This window comes from Peromyscus leucopus, chromosome 23, assembly GCF_004664715.2.
Source record: "Peromyscus leucopus breed LL Stock chromosome 23, UCI_PerLeu_2.1, whole genome shotgun sequence".
NCBI classification, from domain to species: domain Eukaryota; kingdom Metazoa; phylum Chordata; class Mammalia; order Rodentia; family Cricetidae; genus Peromyscus; species Peromyscus leucopus.
In genome coordinates, this window is record NC_051082.1 from 12,844,659 (window position 1) to 12,860,899 (window position 16,241).

Consider the following 16,241-nt stretch of genomic DNA (forward strand, 5'->3'; position numbering starts at 1 on the left):
CTGGGAGATCTAACCTGGAGCATCCTCCAGCCCATACACTGACAAAGGCCGGATGACATGGATTCCTGGGGTGTCCATGGGAACCAAGACCATGGACTGCTGCTGGTGCCTCGGAGCCTGTGGGTCTGTTTTCCCCATAAACACACAGAGTTTGCAGCGTGGATCCAGGATGCCTGCCAGGAGAGAAGAAGACAGATGTGTTCTATCAGCGGATACCAGAACCATGGAGCCTCTAACTACAGGAAGCCCTGGCCTGTCAAAGGCAAAGCTAGGACCCTGATGGGCCCACCTAATCAGAGAAGCATGTGCAGGCTCCAGACCAGACAGAACTCATCATATTGAGACTGGAATCCAGCACCATAAGAGCAATGTTTTGTTTGTTTGTTTTTTGGGTTTTTGAGACAGGGTTTCTCCGTGTAGTTTTGGTGCCTATCCTGGATCTCGCTCTGTACCAGGCTGGCCCTGAACTCACAGAGATCTGCCTGGCTCTGCCTCCTGAGTGCTGGGATTAAAGGCGTGCGCCACCACTGCCTAGCCTAAGAGCAGTGTTTTAACGATGAACATTTTGTCTGCATGCAATGTGCATCATGTGTGTGCAGTGTCCAAAGAAGCCAGAAGAGGGAGCCAGATCCCCTGGACCTAGAGTCACAGATGGTTGTGAGGCACCGTGTGGGTGCTGGAAATCCCTTAACTGCTGAGCCCTCTCTCACCAGCCCCATGGGAAAAAATTTTTTTTAAAAACCATCATGTTAGATTTGAAAAAACAGAAAGAAGACCCAAGGTGGCTGCCATAAAGAGCTTCCTCTAGCTTGCTGAGGTCCAGCTGAGGAAGTGGGTTACGTGATGAGATGTCTACCAAACAGACAGCTCACAAGTTCATCCACGGTGAAGCAGCCAAGACAGACCTGGCTGCAAAAGACTTTGAAGTCAGTGCACCCTCTAGTGGACGCTGGGGGTTGTTAGGCCCAGGACAGCGGCATTCCTGGGAACACCCGGAAGACAACTAATTTCAGGCTCTCAAGCTTCCATCTGGTGTTTGCTGCAGCAAACTGCTGAAGACTCCAAGGCAGATCTGTGCTCCAGCGGGCTGCTGTTGTGTTTTGTGGGAGGCACGAGGATGGGCCAGCCTCAGCTACATAGCAAGTCTGAGGTCAGCATGGGCTACATGATAACTTCTGTGTGTGTGTGTGTGTATCTCTGTGTCTCTGTGTGTGTGTCTGTCTGTTTCTCTCTCTCTCTCTCATACACACACACACACACACACACACACACACATACACACACACACACGCAAATTTCTCATTGACAGGAAAAAAAAAGATTCTTCTACAAACTGCTGCTTCCTGCCCACAGCCTGCCCTGCTATCCCCCCAGGTGCTAGAAAGGACAGCTTTAGACAGGGGCCCTGGAGTCATGCAAATTCCGAGGCCTGTTCTCTACCCGCTAGATTGGTACTACAGCCTTAGGTAAGTGACTGGTCACCCCGAGTCCTAGCCTCCTTCTGTGAAATGGGATGGGGTCACCAGCCCGGCCTTAGGGGAAGTACAAGCACTCTGTGAGCTGAGGGACAGAGAGGCACTTGGAAGCCCCTGAGATACAATACACGTGACCTCAGGGCAGGGGGAAGCCTCCAGGAAGCCTCCCAGCTGGAGGAGGCTGGCAGGGCGGGGTAAAGAGGGATGTCTGCAGGGGTGCGGCCACAGGTGTGGTCATCTGGTGACGCCTTGAGGTCCCACAACACAATGCACCCCGTGTGGCTCCTACAGGACTTCAGAGAGGGCCGCTCGTCCGCACAGACTGAAAAACTGAAAACTATATTCCGGGCCAAGTACCTGAGATCCACCACTTGCGACCATTTATGACATAGGAGCCACCTTCCTCTCTGATGGAAGCCTCAATATTGGAAGCATCTGACGAGGCCACCTGCGTGGGAGCACGTTCTGGTTAGAGTCCCCATGGACCTACATGCCCCAGGGGCAGAGAGCAGCTGGGACACCACCCCCCCCCACCCCCACCCCCCCCACCCCCGCCAAAGGCATGAACACAGTACCTGGGGCTCAGTCATGGCGAAGCAGGAGCGGATCCTGCCCTCCAGCAGTGGCACCAGCCAGCGGGCCTTCTGTTCCTCGGTGCCATACCGCACCAGGAGCTCCATGTTCCCCGTATCCGGGGCAGAACAATTAAATATCTGAGGAGGAGAAACACATGGTGGCCCCACACCTTCAACCTCTTGGAAGAGGCAGGGCTGGACCTCTTCCACATCATTGACCCCCCCCCCACATCTCATAAAAGCCCTTCCTCTCCCCAGAGAAGGCTGATACACACCTGAAGTCAAGTCTCAGGTGCCCTGAACCCTCCCATGGATCACTTCTTTGAAGTAGAGGACCCTGGAGCCGGGGGCTAGAAGCCCCCACAGTCCACACCCCTGGGTGGTTCCCCTGCTGAGCCGACTACTTGTGCAGGCTGAAGTCAGCTGCCTGTTCCCCGCCTTCTTTTCTCCTGTGGTGCCCAGGTCGCATGGTGCCCCCCAGATCTGACTTTCCACACAGGCAGCTGGCCACGTGGGGACCTGTTCTCACACGCTGAGGGAACTGAGGACTGTACCTCAGAAGCATACAGGGACATGCCCATTACTTCACACAGATGTGCGTACTCCACGTTAGTCAGTCCTGCTCCGTATTTTTTCTCAGGATCTGTCTCCAAGGGTAGGAAAAGGTTCCAAAGCCCTTCAGCCTTGGCTTTCTCCTGTCAGGGGAAAAAGGAGAGACTCAATCACTGAATCTTTAAAAAAAAAATGTGGGATTGGGGATTTAGCCCAGTGGTAGAGTGCTTGCCTAGCAAGTGCAAGGTCCTGGGTTCAAGCCTCAGCTCGAAAAAGAAAAAAAAAATGTATATCTGCCGGGCGGTGGTGGCACACGCCTTTAATCCCAGCACTCGGGAGACAGAGCCAGGCGGATCTCTGTGAGTTCCAGGCCAGCCTGGTCTACAGAGCGAGATCCAGGACGGGCACCAAAACTACACAGTGAAACCCTGTCTCGAAAAACTAAAAAAAAAAAAAAGTATATTAAAGATAAAAATTTATACAGGACTGATGGCACCCATCTTTAACCCCAGTGCTTAGGAGGCAGAGGCAGGTGGATTTCTGAGTTTGAGGCTACCCTGGTCTACATGTTGAATTCCAGGCCAGCCAGGGATGCAAAGAGAGACTCTGTCTCAGCAAAGCACAACTAAACAATGTAAGTGTGTGTGTGTGTGTGTGTGTGTGTGTGTGTGTGTGTGTGTGTGTATGCATGTGAATGCAGGGGCCCATGGAGGCTAGAGGTGTAGTGTTGGAACCACTGGAGCTGGAGTTTCAGGTGGTTTGTGAGCATCTGATGTGGGTGCTAGGAACTGAACTTGGGTCCTCTGCAATAGCAGTATTCTCTTAATGTCTGAGCCATCTCTCCAGCCATGACCATCAATTATCTTTTTTTTTGGGGGGGGGGAGGGGGCGGGGCAGGTTTCCTCTATATAACAGGCTGTCCTCTCCTGGAACTCGATTGTAGACCAGGCTGGCCTAGAACTCACAGAAACCCACCTGCCCTGAATGCTGGGATTACAGGCGTGCGCCACCATCATCTAGCAGCCTGAATATTTATTTCATCCTCCTGCCTCCACCTCCCAAGTGCTGGGACCACAGGAGATGCACTATGCCCAGCTGACCATTCTCCTTTCTCACCACAGCTACCTCGCTGTGACGGGACAAAACCTGATTAGTCAGCAGCTATCTCTTTCTAGTGACGGGACACCAAGCCGATGCCACTCACCCCCCTTTGGCTCTTCCCTCATTGGTGAGGGTCAGCCATGTTGACGAGCTTGCTCACCTTGAGGTCTTCTATCAGCGGGGAGGGGGTCCACCTGTCGGCCGAGGCCTGGTGTCTCTGCAGCTCCGGTTCCAGGGGGTACACGTTCTGTTCCATAAACCGCAACAGCCGGTCATACAACTTTCTGACCGGAGGAGAGAGGCCCTCTGGAGAGATGATCAGGCCGCCCTTTGCCTCCTGAGCAGGGGAAGCAGCTGCTACGGCACTGTAACGCCTCACACCCGTGGGGGTCGCCTGGGGGGGCCGTGACCCGGCCCATGCATGGTAGGATCTCACTTGTGGTTTGGCGGCTGGCATCTCCTTGAAAATCCGGAACCCTTCTTTGGTGGCGAAGTCCCATGCCAGCTCAGCCATGAACTCGGTGAGCTTCCCGCTTTGTTTGGCTGTTGCCGAGCTTGCCTGTCCTAGGCAGAATGGAAGGAGAACTGGTTACCCCTAACCAGCCTTCCTGGTGACTGAGCAGCGACAGGGTCGATATTCTGAGGGCAGCCACCGCCACTGGCTCAGCGCCTGTTCGGTCCACACCGGGGCCTGGACCCTGTACTCCCAGGCACCGCTGTCTGAATCTGAACTCGGTGGACGGGGAAACTGAGTCTGCAGAGGGCAGTAAGTCAGTCCCCCTGAGAACCAGAAATGAGAGATCGGAGGTCGCCACTGCTTGCCTTTCCTTTCCCTAAAGAAGCAGATTTAAGCTTTGGTGGCGAATACCTTTAATCCCAGCACTTAGGAGTTAGAGGCAGGTGGATCGCTGAGTTCGAGGCCAAACTGGAATACAGCAACAGCCAGGACAGTCAGGGCTACGCAGAGAAATCCTGTCTCAAAAAACAAACAAAAAAACCAACCAAATAGAAACAAAACAAGAAAGCAAAACAACAAACAAAAATAAACAAAAAGAAGAACAAGAAGCAGCTAATTTAGTGATACCCCCAAGTCGCTGTGCAGCACCTGGAACAGTAAGAGATCCTACTCGACCCTAGAGTAGCCCTTCTGAGAAAACGCCACGGCCAGTCGAGGCACTGTTTTCTCTGGACGATAACGCCAGCATCCCAGAGTGCCCTGGCAGTTCCCGCCCTCTGCTTCTCTGTTTTTGTTGCTTGTTTTTTTTTTTTTTTTTTTTTTTTTGGTTTTTCGAGACAGGGTTTCTCTGTGTAGCTTTGCGCCTTTCCTGGAACTCACTTGGTAGCCCAGGCTGGCCTCGAACTCACAGAGATCCGCCTGGCTCTGCCTCCCGAGTGCTGGGATTAAAGGCGTGCGCCACCAACGCCCGGCTGTTGCTTGTACTTCGAGACAGGGCCTCTTGGAGCCCCCAACGTGTAGCTGAGGATGATCTGGAGGTCTTCGTCCTCCTACCCCACCTTCCAAGTGTTGGGATTCCTGTGCCCCACATCTGGCTACATACACGTACACGTTGCTATGACGGTTCAGAAAAATCGGTCCTTACGCCATTCTGGCCAAACCTGTCTCCTCAAAGCCTCTGTGACCATCAGGCAGGCCAACACTTACCTGTGAGGGACCGCTTGTAGACTCCCTGCAGAATCGCCGCCACGCGGAAAAACGAGAAAGCCATGTAGAAGTTCCAGTTGTCGATGGGCGGGAGGCCCATGTGAAGACAGTACATCCTGAAATACTCCTCCGCCGTTGGGATGCCCAACTGTGTCACATCCTGGTCCCTGAACCCTGAGATAAGAGACAGAGCGGTCCCTCCGTGGTTGGTACCTACACTCTCCTACCACTAGCAAGCCTGGATTCTGAAAGCCACGATGCTCCTGAAAACCGATTTCACAGCTATGTGGCAGCTTGTGAGTCCAGTGGCTTCCTGTTCTAGCCGATGGCCTGAGGCAAGCACGGAGCTCCTATCTTACAAATTGGTCTCTCAAGGTTTCCAACCAAATTAAGAGTAAATAAAGGAATGTGGCCTCTGATTACCACAGCTCCCAGATAGATGCCATCCTCCACCAGACATTTGATCACAGACAGTCGTGGAGGAGGTGGCGCACACAACTAAGTGGAAACAGTGAGATCGTAACATTAGATGGTCATTGGTTGTGGTCATTTGGTCATTGAAACAAAGTATTGTTTCCAGAACAGACTGGGTGCGATGATACACGCCTGTAATGCCAGCACCTGGAAAAATGGAGGTAGGCGTGTCAGGAGCCTGTCTCAGGGCAGATAACCCAGAAACAAAAGACAAAGATAGAGACGCACACAGAATGGAAGGCGTAAGGTGAGCCTGGGCGCATCAGCAAGAGCTGAGGCAAGCTGGCAGTCCAGTTCCATGCCAGAGGGTCAGCTAGTGTGCTCGAGACTCAACCCCCCGGGGCAAAAGAAAAACTGGAAAGAAAAGAAGGTGTGATGGATGAAGGAAGATACATCCCATTCGTACCCCCACATTCCAGTGACACTGTTAGGCAAACTACTTGCACCCCGCTTTCCAGCCCAGCCCAGCCCAGCCGGCCACCACTGCAGCCAGTGCGTGCCCCCGGACCGGCTCCTACCTCTCAACATGGGAAAGCTGGACGGTAGGTAGTGTGCCAGGCAGCTGTAGGCCACGTCGGCAAAGGGGTCCCCTAAGGTAGAGAGTTCCCAGTCCAGGACGGCGAGCACCTCCGCCTTTTCGGGATGGAACATCAGGTTGTCCAGCCTACGAAGCCACAGAAGGCATGGAGGAGACAGCTGGGAAGACTCCCTCTGTCCCTCCGGGCTCACCCTCCACCCTGTGAGCAGTGCCTCAGCCAGCCGCTAGGGCTCCCAGGTCCTCTCCCTACCAGTCAGGAGCATCAGCGGGGGATGTTTAGTTAGCTGTTCTCCCCTCCCGAGGGCCACGGCTCTGGCCAGGAGCCACCCTCTCTGACGTTACCCCTTCTGGATTCATGCCTGCGAATCCTCTGACACACTTGCCCCTCCACGAAGCACCTGGCTTCTAACGAATGTCAAGCGGAAGAAGTGACGCTGCCGAGGGATCTCCAGGGTGGCGGAGGTCAGCGGAGGTCACAGGGCTTTTTTAGTACACTCAGCTTCGGAGACATGAGCTACCAGGTTAAGTCCCCCGTGACCCAGGGGCCACCATCCTGGCCAACCACAGAGTCACAGAGGATGGCCCGAGGAGGCCAGCCATCGGCAAAGCAAGCTCCTGCCAGAGAGCCACCCTGGTGGAGATGTGTTATCCTGCCCCAGCTGTCGGCTCCGGGGCCGTGGTGAAAGTCTGTTAAATGCAGTAGCTACAGGGGAGCATGCTGGCCCAGGCAGAGCCACTGGTTAGGAACTCCACGGTGGTTCCAGTCGGTTCAGCGGCCTCTCCTTTTAAACGCTGCAATGGCCTCCGAGTCCTGAGTGGACACTGACGCAGGCTTGATTTAAAAATAAACGGGACGGGTCTGGGGAGGGGCTCGGTGCTTATGAGCACATACTGCTCTTGCAGAAGACCCAAATTTGGGTCCCTGCACCCGGTGGAAGTCTGGCTCACAACCACCGGGCGCAGGACCTCACTCCTGTCTGGCCTCCATGGGCACCTGGACTTCACCTGCACACATAGACACTTCATCAAAAGTCAACGAAATCTTTAGAAGAAAAAATGACCCAACAAGACAGGGAACAGCACGGAGCCCCACGGGCCATCTTCCTCACAGAAGCCACAACTTCGGCTTGGCCGTTTTTTCCTCGAAGCTCTAACACACACACACACACACACACACACACACACACACACACACACCCCTCAGGCTCAGCTCACGGCCTCCACCCTCACTCTGAACCTTCTTTGAACTTGGCCTGTATTAGTCTCACGCTCTTCTGTCTCTCTTAGTGATGCACACACTTAAAATCCGCTGGTGGCATTCTCTCGATCCTGGGTAAACTTGCATAAATAGCACAGGCACTTATCCTTCGGGAACTGACTCTTTTCTCCTCAGCATGAACTGACTCTTTTCTCCTCAGCATGGTCCTCTTGAGATTCATTTAGGTTGACTCATGTAGAGCCAACCGGTTTATTTTATCAGCTAAGCAGAATCCCAGCACACCCCCAAGCCACACGGTTGGTTCATCATGTGCTACAAGGAGCAGCGGGCTGGCATCTTTGCCGAGACTCCTTGGAGGTGCCAGGCTGTGCTAGAGGGGAACCGCTTTGTCTGTTTTCCTGGCTTTAAGCTTTCAAATCCAGCAGTTTATGTTCCCGCCTCCTTCAGGGTGCCCTCGTCCCCGGAGCGGCAGGTGGAGCTCTCTTTGACAGTGTTACGTCTAAGGGGAGCACACTCTAAGAGCAGGGGTGCTTTTCCGGTGGTGTCTTCGGGTTTCCGCCAGAGCTGAGAGGCCTTTAGACCGCTGTTGGCTGTCTCCTGCCTGCTCTTGTGTTTAGTCACACTTGTGACACTTGTGGCAAAGACAAAAGCCATAAAATAGTTATGGCTAGTCATCACCCGTCCCTACCAAAGAGGGAGGTTTGCATGGGGAGGGGAGGTCTTCCAAGGTCCCAGGTAGAAGATAATGAAACAAATGCAAGCAAATTATCAAGTGGTTCGGGGGCCGAATAAGATGTGTAGCTCAGCCGGGCGGCGGCGGTGGCGCACGCTTTTGATCCCAGCACTCGGGAGGCAGAGCCAGGCGGATCTCTGTGAGTTCGAGGCCTGCCTGGGCTACAGAGCGAGATCCAGGACAGGGTCCAAAACTACACAGAGAAACCCTGTCTCAAAAAACAAAACACAAAAGAAAAGAAAAGATGTATAGCTCAAAGGCAGGCCTCCAGGAGCTGCTGAGAAGCAGAAAATGTTGACTGTGCCCTGAGTGCCTCAAGAGCAGAGTCCAGGGCAGCCATGGAAGGTCGGCTGGACACCCAGCTGGATGGAGGTGTACTGAGGTCTAGGGAAGGCAGAACTCTAGACTCAGCTCACACCCCAGGAAACCACATCCACTCCCTGACCTCCTTCAGTCTGGGCACAAGGTCAACACCCAACGCTGAGCCCACAGGAAGTGAACATGCCCTCAGCTACCTGATCTCGACACTGTTTTCACACCCAGCACAGCTCCTCCCCACAGGCACATGGGACAGTGTCTCTGCAGGCAGCTCTGGTGGCCAGAGGGGGCTGCTGTGGACCTTAGTGAGCAAAAGCCAGAGATGATGCTTGACCTCCTAAGAGGTCACGGTGTTGACAATGAGCAATGAGAAACCCTGACATCAAGGAAACACTCTGTGAAGGGATGACTCCCGTCTGTAACATCGACCATTGACTTGGTCTCCCCTGCACGGGCCTTGCCCATCAGTTTCCACATGGGATACCCTGCCGCCGCCGCCGCCGCTGCCTCGCCCCCCCCTCCCCCCAGGCTGTGTCTACCTGAAGTCACCATGCACCACTGTGGTTCTCTGTTGCCTGGGAAGATGCTGCGGCAGCCACTGGATAAGCCTCTCCATTGCTGGGATGCTGCTGCCGGTCTCCGCTGCTCGGTACTGCTTGGTCCAGGTCTGTACCTGGCGACGAATATAGTCCCCTGAGGGGAAGAGGGTTGGGACATGGCACGCCATTCCGACGGCCTTCAGTGCCCTGCGAGTTCAGCAGAGCAGTGAGAACATCAGCACTTCTGTGCCAGGGCTACACAGGGTCTCTCTGGGTGGCCCTGGCTGTCCTGGAACTCACTCTGTAGCCCAGGCTGGCCTCAAACTCAGAGAACCACCTGCCTCTGCCTCCCGAGTGCTGGGATTAATGGCGTGCGCCATCACCTGGCTCAATAAAATAAAACGTTTTAAATAGGAAGGAAAGAAGGAAGACATGGAAGGAGGAAGTCTATCTTAAATGCTATGATCAGCATTGGTAAGAAAGGATTAAACAGTTCAGGAAGAAAAAAGTGGCAAGGACAGAGTGAGTCCTTGATTAAGTCCATGATGTGTCTCACTCATCCAAGGACGAAATTAGTGGTCGGCAGTTAAGATCAGCCTGCGTTCACAAGGTGGGCGGGGTTGTGGGTCAGCACCCCTAACCACCCAGACCCTGGCAGCAGAGCTTGGCTTCGTGAGAGGAACTCTCGGTGGGGGGGTGGGGGTGGGCTGCCCCTGCACACCTTGCTTCCCGAAGCTGTCCAGGCCCGTGGCCCGCAGGTCCACACTGTGAATTCTGCACAGGACTTGGTTCATGGCCGTGTATATGGCTTGCCGCTGGCGGGGCTCCAAGCCTGGCAGCGAGGGGTCTTTGTAGATGATGCCTGGGCAGTACTCCATCAGGTAGAAGGGGGTGCCGATGATGCTGGCGGGGACACAGATGGGGTTGGGCGCTTCAGCGGCCGTCAGCCATGGTGCCCCCCCCCCTCGGTTTCTGTGAGGAGGGTTCGGGAGAGGGGCGGCGGCTCCCTCGCCTCTAAGTGCAAAGAACTGAGAGTGCCCATCCCCCACCCACCCCCCACGCCCGCCTGTGTGTGCAAACAGCCAGCACGCTCTCACTTCTCCTTGGCCCATGTGTCGAAACCACTGAAGAGGCTTTAACGGGATACTAACTAAGACCAAATTGTTGAAGAGGAGGAGTTCTGGAGTCATTCGGAACCGGCTTTACGTCCCACTTCCGCCCTTGACTAGCTGTGTATCCCAAGGAGACTTTCTAAGAAGCCTGTCTGAAGATTTCCGTCTGGTTCTTTTGAGACAAGGTCTCACGGCACAGCATAGGTTGTCTATGAACTCTAGATCCTCCTGCCTCAGCCTCCAGAGTGCTGGAATTACAGGCCTGTGTCATTGTGTGTGTGCGCGTGTGTGCGCGTGCATGTGTGTGTGTGCGCGTGTGTGCGTGTGCATGTGTGTGTGTGCATGCGTGTGTGCGTGCGTGCGTGCATGCGTGTGCATGTGTGTGTGTGTGTGTGTCTGTGTGTGTGTGTAAGAGCATACGTGAGGCGCACCACAGGGTCAGGTCTCTACTGTGTACAGCAGGCAGTTGGCCCACAAGCCTCGGGGATTATCCTGGCTCTGCCTCCCATCTTGCTGCAGGAACGCCGGGATCACAGGCACTCCCACTCTCCGGCCAGCCTTTACGTGGGTTCCGGGATTTGAACTCGGGTCCTCGTGCTGGGCAGCCAGCCCTCCGAGCCATCTCTCAGGCCCCAGTGATGAGTGGTGTCAATCTGTATGCTGTGACTATGTGTCGCTCTGATGGGTTGATAAATAAAGCTGTCTGGCCAATGGTGAGGCAGAATAGGGTTAGGCGGGACATTCTAACCAGAGAGGAGGAAGGGGAAAGGCAGAGCAGAGGAGCCGCCAGCCAGGGAGCAGCAAACATGCAACGGCACACAGGCAAAGCCACGGAACACGTGGCCACATCTAGAGCAGAAATGGGCTGAGTTTAAATGTAAAAGCTGGTCAGCAGTAAGTCTGAGCTGATGGCTGAGCAGTTTTAATTAATATAAAGCCTCTGTGTGTTTACTTGGGTCTGAGCGGCTGCGGACACAGGGAAACTTCCAGTTGTCTTTTCCCCTCCCGTTTTATGTTCTGTGCACGGCTGTGCTGCCTGTGCTGTGTCTGAGCACCACGTGCCTGTGGAAGCCACAAGGGAGTGTTGGATCCCCTGGGGCTGGAGTTACAGGTGGTTCCTTCTGCTTTTTCTCATCTGTAAAGCTTACCCAGTTTTAAAATGAAGAGAACAAATACACAGAGGTCCTCGTGCGGCATCTACTCACACACGGGGCCGCTGTCCGACAGCCCTCCTTGTCCTGATGTTTTCTGCCTCCTTATTTAAAGGCACTGAGGGCACATGTCCCACCTTGTGGTGTTCAGGTAATTTGCCGCCATTTATTTTATTTATTTATTTATTTATTTATTTATTTATTTATTTATTTATTGTTATTTCATGGGCATTTGTGTTTTGCCTATATGTATGTCTGGATGAAGATGTCAGCTCCCCCTGAAAATGGGATGACAGGCAGTTGTGAGCTGCCATGTGGTGCTAGGAATTGAACCCTGGACCCTGGAAGAGCAGCCAGTGCTCTTAACCTCTGAGCCGTCTCTCCAGCCCCCTGGCTTTCACGTCGTTAACCATCTGTTGTCAGGACTAGAAAGCACTTTACTGCTCTAAAAAGCGGTTCTAAAAATTATCCTGTGAGTCTGTCCTGACTTGAAACACATTCTTCTTTTGGGTTTTAATTTGGCGTGTGTGGGTGTCTTGCCCGCATGTATGTCTGCGCAGCACATGAGTGGCTGGTGCTTGCCGAGGCCAGAAGAGGACACCGGATCCCCTGGCACGGGAGTTACAGCTGTGAGCTGCCGTGTGCAGGCTCGGAATAGAACCCGGGTGTTCTGTGAGGCTGGCAGACGCTCTTAATCGCTGAGCCACCTCATCTCTCCAGCCCCATCAGAGGCATCTTCGGAAGAGCTAGCTCAGTCAGTAAAACGCTTGCTGCGCGCACATGAGGATCTGAGTTCGATCCCCAGAACTCACAGAAAACAAAAGCAAGCCCCAAAGCAGGTCTGGGGGTGGGTACCAGCGGCCACGGCACTGGGGAGGCAGGCAGGCAGGCAGGTCACCCGGGGATTTCTGGCCGGCCTAGAGAGCGTCAGGTCCCAGTGAGAGACCCTTTTTCAAACAAACAAGACGGCTCTTTAGGAACCACACTCAAGCTTGGCCTCCACATGCGTGTACACACACGTATTCACTCACGTTCACGAACATGCGTACACGCATAACATTCTTGGGAGTCAGCTATGGTAATCCCAGCACTGTGGAGGAGGCTGAGACAGAAGAATTGTGACTCAGAAGTCAGTCTGGGCTACATAGTAAGACCCTGCTTCAAAATAACTAACTAAATAAATAAAGAAATAAATAAACGGGCATGTAAATTACTCCACATATATGAATGGAACGTGTGGCAAATATTAACAGCATTTTAATCCGAAGTATAAATAGATGTCTCCGGTGCTGTGTTTTCTTTCAATTGTTCTGTGTGCTTGGAAATCTTCCTAATCAAATATTAAGGAAAAAGAGAGACTCAGCCGGGGGAATCTGCTTCTTATGAACAAACGGTGCTTGCTTAGCACGTACACAGCCTGGGTTCCATCCCAGCACCACGGAAACTGCGTGCTGCGTGCTGCATGCTGCATGCTGTAACCCTAGCCCTCGGGAGGTGCAAGCGCAGAGATCAGCCATTCAGTCATCCCTGGATACAACTGTCTCACAGACAGACAGACAGACACACACACACACACACAGAGTGCTACTGCAGTTTAAAAGAGAAGTGCAGGGCACTGTGGTACACCCCTTTAATCCCACCTCTCAGGAGGCAAAGGCCAGCCTAGTCTACATAGTTCCAGGATAGCCAGAGCTACATAGAGAGACCTTGTCTCAACAAACAAACAAACAAAACATTTTAGACCGCAATAAAAAAAAAAAAAACAAAAACAAAAGCAAGCAACATGAAACTCAGTGGACTCTGTGGTGTGTGTGTGTGTGTGTGTGTGTGTGTGTGTGTGTGTGGTGTATATACTGTTTAGTCATGAAAGGGTCTCTCTATGTAGCCTCCTGCCTCTGCCTCCCAAGTGCTGGGACTACAAATGTACCACATTCAGCAACGTGGGTATGTATTTTTGGAATGCTAAGAAAGCTATTTTGGATTTTTGGATGTCTTAGGGCATCTGGGGGAGGTGGCTGCAGCTGATTCTCTCAGCTCTAAGGAATGGGCTCTTGAGTTAACCAATGGGCTTTTCTCTCCTGTAGCCTGAGGACACAATGGGAAAATCCACAGATCTTTACCTTGAGTCTTCACAGAGGTCAAGGACAGTGGGAACAGGGACACCAGCATTCCCAAGGGCTTTCATTATCCTGCCAGAACAAATGAAAACACATCGTTGTGGGCAAATTGCTTTTCTTATTTAAAAACTAGTACATTGTTGGGATGGGTTCAGTTGGTACAGTGCCTGCCACACAAACACAGAGACACGTGTGTAGATCCCTAGAAGCCATGTCAAAAGCTGAGCATGGCAGCATGTGCCTACCCCAGCCTGAGGCTGTGGTTGGGGTGAAGACAGGCAGATGGCTGAACTCATTGACTGGCATGGCTTCAGGTTTACTGGGAGGCCTTTATGTCAAAACATTAAGGTGGATAAGCCACAGGGCAGTGCACACCTATAATCCCAGCCAGCACTCAGGAGGCAGAGGCAGGCGGATCTCCAAGTTTGAGTCAGGCCTGGTCTATATAGCGAGTTCCAAGCCAGCCAGGGCTACATGGTGAGACCCGTATCACAAAACAACAACAACAACAACAACAACAAAACAAAACAAACAAACAAACAAAAAAACAGATGGCTTCTGAGGCTAAGAGCACTGTCTGTTCTTGCAGAGAACTCAGGTTTGGTTCCCAGCACCCACATGGCAGCTCACAACTTTCTCTAACTCCAATTCTAGGGGCTCCAACACCTTCTTCTGGCCTTTGCAGGCACTGCATGCATATAGTGCACAGACATTTGTGCAGGCAAAACACCCATACACTTAAAAAAAATCATAAAGGTGGAGAGTGACTGAGACAAGATACCTGACTTGGGCCGGGCGGTGGTGGCGCATGCCTTTAATCCCAGCACTCGGGAGGCAAAGGCAGGAGGATCTCTGTGAGTTCGAGGCCAGCCTGGGCTGCCAAGTGAGTTCCAGGAAAGGTGCAAAGCTACACAGAGAAACCATGTCTCGAAAAACCAGAAAAAAAAAAGATACCTGACTTGGGCCTCTGCATACACGCACATGTACAGGCACACCAAACACACATGTGCACATACCACACACACATATACACAACATATAACACATGCAATAAAATTAAATTAAGAATAGTATGTTGGGGGTGGGGCTGTACTTCAGTGGTAGGCTCACATAGTATACACAGGCCCAGGGTTCCATTCCCAGTGTGGCAGAAGAGAGGGAGGGAGGGGTGGTGGGAGGGGAGAGGGGGGAAGGAGGGAGGGAGGGAGTCTATATCAAGCACAGGAGTGCGCCTGTGACCCAGCATCAAAGTCAGAAAGACAGAACAAGAGAGGCCAGGATGTCCCATTCTCCTTGGGTCCCACACTTGCCCTGTCTCACATACATTCACTGCAGGGGAAGCAGGAGAGGAGGAGCAAGTCATCCTTGAGAGACTCCAGCCTGGGGTTCCAACGGCTTTGCCCCTCTTCTTTAAGAGATCTGGAGAGAGAATTCTGTACTATGTGTGTTTAAACTGTCCTGGTGGCACAGGTCTGGAATCCTAGCTATTAGGGAAGCTGACTTGGGCAACCTGGAGACCATGGCTGAAAGAGTACATGGTCATGCCGGACTGGTGGCGCATTTATGTGGGTTCCAGGGAGTGGACTCAGTTCACTAAACCTGTGCAGCAGAAAAATCCTGCCCAGGGGAAACAAAACAAAACAAACAACAACTTCTTTTGAAAAGGGCTGGGAAGCACGCCTTTAATCCCGGCAGAGGCAGACAGATCTCTGTGAGTTCGAGGCCAGCCTGGTCTACAGAGTGAGTTCCAGGACAGCCAGGGCTACACAGAGAAACCCTGTCTCGAAAAGTTTTTTTTAAAAAAAGGGGGGATGCGGTGGGAAGGGGAGGCTGAGAAGTTAGCTCAGTCAGATATATGGCTTCTGCACTATCATAAGCACCTGAGTTCAAATCCCAGCACCCATGTAAAAAGCCCAGCGCAGTGGTGCATGCTGGTAATCCCAGAGCTGGGAGGGGGAGACAGGTAGATCCCCGGGGCTCGTTGGCCAGTCAGCCAACCCTAGTCACTAAGACCAGGTCCCAGTGAGAGATTGTGTCAAAAATCCAAAGGGCAGTGAGGATCCAGACCTAAGGCTGGCCTCTAGCTTCCACATGTACACACACACAAACATGCACACGCTTGTGCATACCCCACATAGACAAATAATTCATTGAGATCATTTAAAAATAATTTAAAGTAAGAAAGAGTGGGAGTGATGAGTAAGGCCCAGGCAAGAGAATCAGGAGTTCAAGGTCATCCTGGGGTAAGTCCGATGCCAGCACAGGCTACATGAGGCTGTCTCAGGAAGGGAAGAGAGAGAGAAAGAAAAAGAGAAAAACTGGTTAGTTGGGGGGCTCAGGCAGGAGGATCAGTTGGGTGCAGGAGTTAGAGACCAGCCTGGGCAGCACAGTGAGACCCCCTTATTACACCAAACACAGAACAAAAGTAGGCAACGCCGGGCGGCGGTGGTGCACGCCTTTAATCAAAGCTACACAGAGAAACCCTGTCTTGGAAAGCAAAAAAAAAAAAAAGAAAGAAAAGAAAAAAGGTGGGTAACATGTTCACATCTGGTGGAGACTGATTATCACAGTTTTAAAAGCTTCAGGGCAGTTGGGCATAGTGGCACATGCCTTTTGTCCTGGCACATAAGAGGCACAGGCAGGTGGATCTCTGTGAGTTCAATGCTAGCCTAGT

General features: G+C 52.7%; 1 protein-coding gene across 6 annotated transcripts in view; it reads right to left on the minus strand.

Annotated features, from left to right (window-relative positions):
* Positions 1–16,241, minus strand: part of Acad10 (acyl-CoA dehydrogenase family member 10) — a 42,728-nt gene that overhangs the window by 7,005 nt on the left and 19,482 nt on the right. For 5 of the 6 annotated variants that reach the window (XM_028855637.2, XM_028855636.2, XM_028855633.2 and 2 more), the window contains exons 8-17: positions 13,571–13,639; positions 9,909–10,090; positions 9,188–9,341; positions 6,359–6,504; positions 5,367–5,540; positions 3,864–4,267; positions 2,605–2,745; positions 2,051–2,188; positions 1,833–1,923; positions 15–173 (exon numbers count right to left, since the gene is read on the minus strand). In XM_028855637.2, coding sequence (XP_028711470.1) covers positions 15–173; positions 1,833–1,923; positions 2,051–2,188; positions 2,605–2,745; positions 3,864–4,267; positions 5,367–5,540; positions 6,359–6,504; positions 9,188–9,341; positions 9,909–10,090; positions 13,571–13,639 — 1,658 coding nt within the window. The remainder of the gene's footprint in view (positions 1–14; positions 174–1,832; positions 1,924–2,050; positions 2,189–2,604; positions 2,746–3,863; positions 4,268–5,366; positions 5,541–6,358; positions 6,505–9,187; positions 9,342–9,908; positions 10,091–13,570; positions 13,640–16,241) is intronic. The other variant, XM_037198677.1, reaches the window with a different exon arrangement.